The 9,699-nt window shown below is 38.8% G+C and overlaps 1 protein-coding gene across 3 annotated transcripts in view; it reads right to left on the bottom strand.

Moving 5' to 3' along the window:
* Positions 1 to 2,591: 2,591 nt before the first annotated feature.
* The window catches only part of CREB5 (cAMP responsive element binding protein 5), a 403,426-nt gene continuing 396,318 nt past the window's right edge, over positions 2,592 to 9,699 (bottom strand). For 2 of the 3 annotated variants that reach the window (XM_059171450.1, XM_059171451.1), the window contains exon 11: positions 2,592 to 9,068. In XM_059171450.1, coding sequence (XP_059027433.1) covers positions 8,905 to 9,068 — 164 coding nt within the window. In that variant the 3' untranslated portion in view covers positions 2,592 to 8,904. The other variant, XM_059171452.1, reaches the window with a different exon arrangement.

Raw genomic sequence — 9,699 nt, 5'->3', positions numbered from 1 at the left:
ACTATTTTCTTGCTTATATGAGGGAATTAAAGAAATGTGAATGTAGGATCTTCCTTTTTTATTCATTTAAAAAATATGTAGGCAGCTCTCTTTCAGGGAAGTGCAAGTGACTTATAGGGGGCCTTTTATAGCGCACTGGGTCTATGTTGATTTATGGAAGATTGCTGACAATGCTGTGATTCAGTTTCCAGTTGGTACAAGGAAATATGATACAAGCAAAGACACAGTACCTGACAACATATAGAATGAAACTTAGTGGTTACTAAAAGATTTACAAATTACTTTCCAGGTTTAAATATGACCATTTTCAATATTATTATTTTTTTTCTAGGTCTATTAGCTGCTATTTTTAATATTTTTATATTTTTAAAAAACATTTTATTTATTTGACACAGAGAGAGAAATCATAAGTAGGCAGAGAGGCAGACAGAGAAAGAGGGGGAAGCAGGCTCCCCACTGAGCAGAGAACATAATGCAGGGCTCAAACCCAGGACCCTGAGATCATGACCTGAACCAAAGGCAGAGGGTTAACCCCACTGAGCCACCCAGGTGCCCTGCTACTATTTTTTAGATGAGATAATCGATCCAACCTTTCAGTCATTTTGAAAAACCATCTATAGTTGTTAAAAGATGTAGCTTCTAAAGTGTGCAAGCCTAAAGCCAGACTCTATATTTTAAAAATCAATATATTGTTTTTTCTCTTTTGAGGCCTAATTTTCACGCCTGTTTTGATAAAATCAGCATTACTGCAATGAGAACAGATCTCACAAAGTGTCATGTTTTCAATTACTTTGAAAAGGGGGCTCATTGTGCTTCGGAGTTTTATGATCTCATAGCGAAGATACTTAGGTTCCAAACCACAAGGCAGGTTGTGTTGATAAAACACTGTTTTTGTTGGATAAGAAAATATGTAATGCAAAATTAAAATGTGATCCAGGGACCAACCAATAACTGACCACAATAACGAGTATCAATAAAAGGACATTACGAAGCTCCAGAGACAAAGGGATGAAACGGAATGGAGATTAGAGCTGCCTATCTTCAAAGTATAAATGTGGGATCATAACAATTTTTTTTTAACCAATAGTAATGGCTTTGAAATTGCAAATGAGTGTGGGATGGGCATTAGAAAGACTCTCTTGGGAACTATGAGTGTAGTGAGTGGTCTAATGTAAATGTAACAGATGGGATTACCATTAGAACAGCAGGCATCTTCTCCACCCAAATTGTTGTTTCTGTCCCAATTTCTAATATCCTGTAGGGCTATGTGTCAGATGACACATCCTGGTACTTGATTTTAAAATATGACTGTTGCGGCCACAGGACCAGGTGGTTGGGTTAGAGTGTTCTGAGATCAAGAAAGAAGACAGAAAGGAAACAGAAGCTTATCCGTTCCCCAAATGTTTTTTGTGGGCCCATGGTGTTGTGTTCTAGATCTTGGGTCATAAGGATGAACGAAACAGAAAATGCCCTTGCTCTTGTGGGGCTTACATTCTACTTAAAGGAGACAATTAAAAAAAAATAACAGCAATTAAAAAAAAAAAGTTATGTTAGAGGTTGGTAAACGCTATAGAAAATAAAATCTGTGCTAGGCAGGTGAGAACGAGAATTGAAGGTGGAGTAATTTTATATAGGATGGTCAGGAAAGGCTTAAAGAGTTGGGAGGCAGATGAGGAAGTGATGCTTACATTTGGGAGAAGAATATTCTGGGTAGAGGGAGTGTTTGAGGAATCTCGTGCATATCAGTGGAGCTGGAGAGGTGACGGGTAGGGGAGGAAAATCGGAGGAGATGAACTCAGGGAATTAATGAGGGGGCAGGTCACAGAGGGCCTTTACAGACTCCGGAGTAAGGAAATTGGTTTTTGCTTTGGACCAGGGGTGAAGTCCTTATAGGGTTTTGAGCAGTGGAGGGACACGGTCTGATTTCCCTTTTCAAAGGTTCCCTCTGGCTGCCAGTTAGGAGAGTGTTGCAATAATCCAGGTGAGAGGTGTTGGTAATTTGGACAAAGCTATAATAGTAAAGTCAGAGATCTGTGGTGGTTCGATTCTGGCCACGCTGATGGATCAGACATTGAATGTAAGGCAAAGAGAAGAGTGACTTAAGACATTTAGTGAAAGAAGCAGAGGGAAAGAAAGAAGGGGAAGGAAGGGAGGGAGTTATCTTGAAGAGTGCATACCTAAAGGGGCTAAGACCTTAGTTAGGACTTCTCTGGAAGCCAAGGAGAGAACTCCAGGATTTGATTACCTGAGTGGCCAGCATGTGTTTCTTGGCTCCTAGACATCTTGAACATGAACTTATGCTGGCTGTTCTTCTTGAATGCTAAAATCTGTTGGCCCCAAAGCAAAGTTTAGTTGTGTTGCCAACCCACTATGAATGTGTTAGACTGGTTGCCTCAACTGGGAAGTTGGATGGAGGAGTCAGTGGGAGCACAGTGGTGGTCTAGGAAGGAGAAAATCTCACCTCCTTCTGTCCCTAGAGAATCATAACCCTGAAAGACCAAGCCTTGAGTTACAAGGCAGGAATGAGACCATGTGCAGAACAGATACCATTATCCCCAAACCCGAATTTCATCATACAAAAGTTACATGTATTATTTGCATTTGAGTGCTTTATTATATTGGAATTGCAGTGATATTATTAACATTTGTACAAATGCACAAAATCTTGTCTCCTCTTGCTTGAAAGAGATGTAAAATCTGACCTAGTTGAACAGTCTTCATGAACTCATTGTCCATTGGTAACAATAAACGTGTTCACGATGCAACAAAAAGCTTAACATAAAATTGAACATATTAAATGCTGTAGCAAGTATTTACATGTATGTACTCCCATTTTTTTTTCTCCTTCCAGTAAGGAAGGTGGTTGCTTTACAAATAGACAGACAAACATAAATGCTTTGCTGTTTACAATTACAAACAACCCCCCCAGTCCAGAACTTAAAGTGACAGCACCTTTTTTTTGGGGGGGGGACTTCCTTAGTTAGCACTTATTTTCCACAAGGCTAAACTTTTTTTTTTTTTTTAAGTTCTAGTTTTGGATAATATTTATATTCCAATTGTCCTAGAACGTTGTGTTTGAACAGAGCCATTTTTCTGGGCCTTTTCAGAAGATCCTAAACCCCAGGTCCTCTCCAGGGAGATTTCAAGCTTATCATTTCTCTAAGCCAAACCTCAAAACGCAGAACTACTCTCTTTGAGGCAGGTGTGTTTAGCAGAATGTAGAAGGAAAGAGGGTGAGTAGGTCTTCTCTTCCACTGGCTGGCTGGTTAGGAAGGACCCTTCTCTGAAGCTCCCTCCACTGCAGCACGGCTGAGGCTGATACCTTCCATTCTCTCCTGTCAATGGCATTGGTATTCTAAAGGAGCCAACTAGAGTCTAATGAGCTTATTGTGCATAAGATTTTAACAATATAGTTAAAGCTAATTTATTCAGATTCCACATTCTCAGTCCTGAGGCTAAAATAATTCTCTTTTTCAAAAAATCCTAGAAAGTTCTATAATATGAAACTCAAGGTAGGAAATTCTAAATGGCTTATGAAGAGCTTTCTAAATCCTGATTTTTAATGAGCTACATATTATAAGTTGGTCGAAATATAAGAGCTAATCGTTACTGATTCCCCTCTGATGATAAGCTTGGAAACGTATCAGAGTGCCACTTAAGAATATTAATCATTTAACAAATGTTGGCAATTTGGCCTTACCCCCCTCTTCAACTTGTGGTAAATAGTTTTTTTTTTTTTAAAAAATAGACAATTTATAAGGAAAAAAATATATAAACACTCTTTAAGCAATTTGGCTATAAGCATTACATCACTGAAAAACTCCACAAGAAATAGTAAAATATTTTGAGTGGACATACACTTTTTCACTTTCACAACATCATGAGTTAGGGTTTTTGTTTTTGTTTTCATTTCTTTGTTTTGATATTGAATTTTACTGGTAAGTTTATTGCTCAGTGTCTTCTTGTCCTTTCTCAGATTATCATTGTAAAACACAGGTGCTGTCCCTAATTATGTCACAAGGCAACATTGTATTTTTGAGACCCAGGAATGAAATAGGGCCACTACTACTTCCGCAGCCTCAGAGAGACAACGGCTGGACCACAGTCCACATGCACCATGGTGCACAAAAGAGTAAGTCTCCTGGCTCATTCAGGACACTTTGGTTTGGAGGATGAGATAGAAAATTCTTAAGTATAGCTTAGCTGCTGCCTCACATCTGTTGCATAATATAACATTTTTTTTTTTTTAACATGCTATGAATAAAGGGTTAAAGAGTATAAACTGGCTCTTCTTGGTTTTCTCGTAGCAGGCTTCATCTAGGCTGACATGAGGAACATGTCTTTGCTAGGCTACTAAGGAACACAAGCACATGTACCTGGTGCAAATATTCTGTAAAGTATTTTAAATGATGCAGCTCAGAGCCTGAGGGGAAGGGTGGGAAGTCGGAAAGAGGAGAGCAGAAGGCAAGTCTGGGGAAAGGGAGGGTCTTTGAGAAAGAACCAGAGAAACAGGGATTGAAAAAGCTAAAGTGCAATTTTAAAATATAAATTATTTTAAAAGCAGAAGAGAGACTCTAAATTGCTACTGTTCGCATAGGCACAGTTTTATTCAAATTTAAATGGGTTGTTTCCTTTTCCTTCTCAGATATACTGCATAATGGAACTTGAATGGCTTAAAGCTACGGCACATTGTTTGGGACTGGACAAAGAGAGCACTAAGGAAGCTGAATAGTGCAAGGCATTCTAGGAAATCGGGTGGGGTGGAGAGAAGCAGAGATGAAGTTCCTACACTTTTATAAGAAAGCTGTTCCAGTTATAGTTACTGATTCCCTTTAGCCGAACTCTGCTTCCTAAAGGAAAGAGCTTACTTTAAGAATTTTTAAAAAAGAAGAAAAAGAGAAAAGAATGTTTTAAAAAACCGTTCAGAACATAGATTAAAAAATAACTCACAGAGCAATAAAAATCCTTGAAATTTCTATGCACAGAGATCTAAGCAAAATACTTCCACCATATGATGGAGAATAGCCATTTGAAACCCTGAAAAATGAAGATATACACAACTAGAGTAGTTTATTATGAACTAATACTTTAAAAACAAGTAGATCCTACAGAAGAATACTGTTCAAATGGAATGTTTCAAAATAACATTTATTAATAAATATCTTATAAAATTCTAAATTAATAGATTCCTGTTCAAATTTTGCTTTGGTCCTTGAATTCCACTGTATACACACATACATACAAATATATTTTCTTCGATGGTTTTTATTAACCAAAGAGAAGCACATTCTATCCTAACTGGATGGCTAGTTTGATAGCAATTACTGATGCTTAAAACTCCCCAGCCAAAGGCTGATCTTTCACCACAGCTGGTTTCAGATTTTAATGGCAAACTCAACTGACACACTAAAATTGATGTAACAGCGACCCAACTCCCTGAACATCCATCACTGACACCCCTCTGTTCAGAACAGGTGCTGCATTTGATTTCTCTGACCACCGTTCATTCAGTGATACCACAGACACTGCCATCTCCCACGGGCCATGTGAACACTGGCACTCACGCACACTAACATGGAGGTAGGGAGGGGTGAATGGGGGTGTAAAGGGAAAACATCAGCTTAAGACAGACTTTAAAATGAGTACGTTCATCCTTAGTTAGGATTTACTCCACCTGTCCTGGCGTCATATGTTGGGAAATGTCTTAAGAAGAAATACAATGTGAACGCCTCAATTTAGGATCACCTGGTAAAAATGCCATCGGGGTACCTAAGTCGGGTCCCATCACAGAAGGCAAGGGAAGCACTGTAGAAATTTTCAGGTAGGCTGGCAGTGACTTCAAAGGCAGATGCTGCCAATAAAAAAACCCACACGTGAATGAGGAGAGACAGTGTTGTAGGGCCCTTCCTTCCTCAGGATGGGTGCTCTGAAGGTCATTACACTGGCTCAGTGAAGATACAGGCAGATGACCCAGGAGTTGAGTGGGAGAGGATTATAGGGCAGAAAAAAAAGATGTTTTCCCAGATTGGCAAAAAATGGAGGGCACAGAGGGGTTTTTCAGGCAGACTAATTGTTTCATGGTCTGGTGCAGGCTGGACCTTCCAGTGAAGTACTTAATATTGATAAGCTGAGTGTGGATTTGACCAACAAGCCTTTCTGTTCAGGGTTTCAAGACACTCTGACAACGAGCTGGCATCTTTCATTTTACTGTATTTCCACACTGCTAATGAACATACCTAAAGGCTCTAAATATAACAAGAAGACAGTTCATTCTAATTGTACATTGAGGGCAGTTTGCTAATGTGTGTGTGTGTGTGTGTGTGTGGTTGGTTTGCCTACTTAGCATAAAAAACAGACATAATTGAGCTCTATATAATGCACATCAGTCAAACTGTCAAGTTGCTGAATTAAGAAAACTCAAGCAAGTTCTTCACTACAGAGGCTTTCAGCTTAACAACTAAATATTCAATCAAGAGGTGGAACAGAAGTAAAGTAAACCATAATTTTAGTGACAGCCCATTCCCTGGACATGCTGATATTACCCGTGGATTTTTAAAAAAATCCATTTCATTAAGTGCTATGCATGCAATAAAGAAAGAAAAGTTTTTGTTTACTTAAAGCAAAAAATAAGAAAAACATAAAAAATTTAAAACCCAAGCAAACATTTCAATGAGTTCTTTTTCTTTTTTAGAGAGACACATACATGGTCCTAGAAAGGAGTTTTGAAAAAATTAAATTTAATAACAGAATACAGATATATCTTAAATATTTCTTAGGAAACCAGTTAGGTTCAACCGTTCAGCTGTTACTGCTGGGATGCGAAGTAAAACAACTATGGATTCAGTATTTAAAATACTTAAAAAAAGATATGTTTGTCTAAAATATAATAGAAAATCCTTTGCATATTTTTCTTTTCTTTAAAAAAAATTTTTTTTTTGTTTGTGAGTGTGTGTTTGTTTTGTTTTTGCTTTTGTTTGGATTTCTAGATCACATAGCCAGTCATGAGTTTCTCTGGACACTCAAAACTTTCTTTTGAAAGCACTGCATACATTAAAAAAAATTGCTGATAAATACTGATTTGAAAAGTAAGTTTTTCGATAAAACTGAAACTAGTTATAAAAATCATGCTTCATGACCCTTATATTTTTTTTCTCCAAAATAGATTCTTAGGCTATAGTGAGAGATAAACACATAGACACACACCCATACATGTCTTTCCCTTTCCCGAACGCTTATAAAAGCTACACCTTTTGTAAAATAATATTATTTTAAATCCCATGAACACACACACATGTGCACACGTGTGCATGCACACACACACACTCTCACTCTCTCGTGTTAGGTCAAGCATTCAAATGGAGATGAAACACCAGCACCTGTCTAGACTGCTAGAAGGAAACATTAGTTCCTGTTACATGTGAGATGTGATATTAAAACATTGACACAGTAGAATGGCTTGTTTCAAGGAGGCACAACTGTGGTTCGGGACTATCTACTTTCCATAATAGGCAAGTCGATGAAAGTTGTTGGAAATATAAATCAGAATTATTCAGAAGAGTGGAGTAGCCACATCCATGGGATTCTTTCAGCAGCCAAAGAAGGCTTTGGCTGTTCTGGGAGGGCTGAAAGCACCCCTGTGGAAACATTAGTTTTCTCTTTCTCTTTGTTCCTCCAGTGGTACGTCTACTTTCACCCACCAGAACAGCAAAGCCAGTTCCATAGGCTTAAAAGAAAAAATAATAATAAATCTTAGTCTATTAGCAGCTGATGATTGAACAATGTAATATGTGTAGTGAATAGAGCCCTTCTGAATTATTATATAGCATATGGATTTTCAACCTTATAGACAGGCCATATAAACCAGTTGTAATTTGAGGGTGTGATGTTATAGCCTGCATCATAATCTGGACCTTCACAATCGAGGCTTAGAAGTCTCCCTTCCCTGGTGTCTCCACAGCTGGCATTCAACAGTGCCTCACCTATGGCTAAGCCACCTTTTATTTGCTCTGATTATTAAAAACATTAAATCAGGCACATTAAACATCTCCTGCTTACTATTTTGTAAAAAGCAAGAGGTGAATGAACTCCAGCTGTGGGTCACGGGCAGGGAAAGCAATGGCTAGATCCATATTTTTGAGATTTGCTTTTTTTTTTCCTCTTTAAGCATTATTTTTTTCTTTATGTGCAATTCTAAAGGGAGAAACATAAAACAGCAGAAAGTAAAAATAAAGAGTTCATAGGGAGCCCGGGAAAAAAGTGGAAATGGAAAGGAAGATTGGAGGAAATCAGAGGATAATTCAAGGAAGTGGACCAAGGGGAGGAGGTGGAGGGGGGTGAGATGCTCGGTGGCTTTATTTGGACATCAATGGGTCTTATGATTTTTTGTAGGAAGAGACAAAATTATGGAAAAGGCTCTGTGTTTATCTGGAATTCTGGCGACATCACGGCACAAACCCGATGTGTGTTACAATGTCATGAGACTCACCACCCAGTTACCTTGCATCCATTTACGTGACATCTAGGTTATGCCTCATTTTGGCTAAAAGCTGCGGCTTAACAAGGTTTGATGTTTCAAGCAAAGGGTTGGACTGATAAGAATGAAACCGTGTCTATATACAGAAAGAGTTCAGTTTATAAACAAGTTAACTGGTACCAGAAAATTGGAGAAAAGCACCAAAGCATTTCCCAAGCTGACAGATTAATTAATTGCATAACTCCCTTTTTTTCTTATATAACTAAGTATAAAAGATGACATTTCCATAATAACTATAAAAATGAAAGCCAGTCTCTGAAGGGCTGAGGAGTCTTCCAGGTCTGAGTTAATTCTAAAAATGCCCTTAAAAGAAAGGACGCATGATATGCGACAGCTCTTCTTGGAGGCAAGGTCTGACCCACCGGCAGATTTTAAAGGATGGGATTCAGGTCTGTTCTGTGAGTGGTAAGCTGACTGAGGGTGGAGCTTCCCACCACCTCGCTCACGGCAGAGGAAGTGGTGATGGTATTGTGTTGGATGACCTGCTGCTGAGAGCAAGCTGGGACCGGACTGGCAGGAGGGCTGCTCTCTGGACCTAGGAGAAAGCACACACACACACATACCAATATAGCTCTTCTTGGGTGGACCTGTGGGCCACTCAGGCAGACATTACTACGCATTTACTAGAGATAGAAGAGTTTCACACATTTGCTCCTGGACGTTAATTTCAAAACTTTATTTTAAACTGTAGTCAAAAGCTATGCCTTCCCACTTTATAGCTACAAGCAAAGCCATGCTTTCTATACCAGTAACATGATTTCACGTGTTCGAGTCTTGGGATGTAAACTTCCCCATGTTTGTATCTTCAAATAGCCATCCATATATCAAATGTGGAAAAATACTCACATGTGGTGGGAGAATCTGTGTTGCTCAATCTAAAAAATTATTTGAAAATAAATTGACCTTCAGCCATGAATCCCTGCTCCTCCCACCATCCCCCACTCAGCTAGTATTTAACTTACTGACATTCCAGATGCAGAAACTAGGGTCTAGAGAAAGGGATTCACTTTACTTATTGGAAAACTAAGACCAAGTCACTAGCTTTTCAGCCCAGTGAATAAGAGGCAGCATACCTTAAGACATTGGATGTGATTCCCCCAAGGCCTATACCCAGCCCCTGGATTTCTCTGGAAGACGGCTAGCCCACTGGTAGTTGGGCTCCCGCA

This window comes from Mustela lutreola, chromosome 4 (genome assembly GCF_030435805.1).
Source record: "Mustela lutreola isolate mMusLut2 chromosome 4, mMusLut2.pri, whole genome shotgun sequence".
Classification (NCBI taxonomy): domain Eukaryota; kingdom Metazoa; phylum Chordata; class Mammalia; order Carnivora; family Mustelidae; genus Mustela; species Mustela lutreola.
The sequence above is the reverse complement of the archived record's forward strand: the minus strand, read 5'-3'. Positions and strand labels throughout refer to the sequence as shown.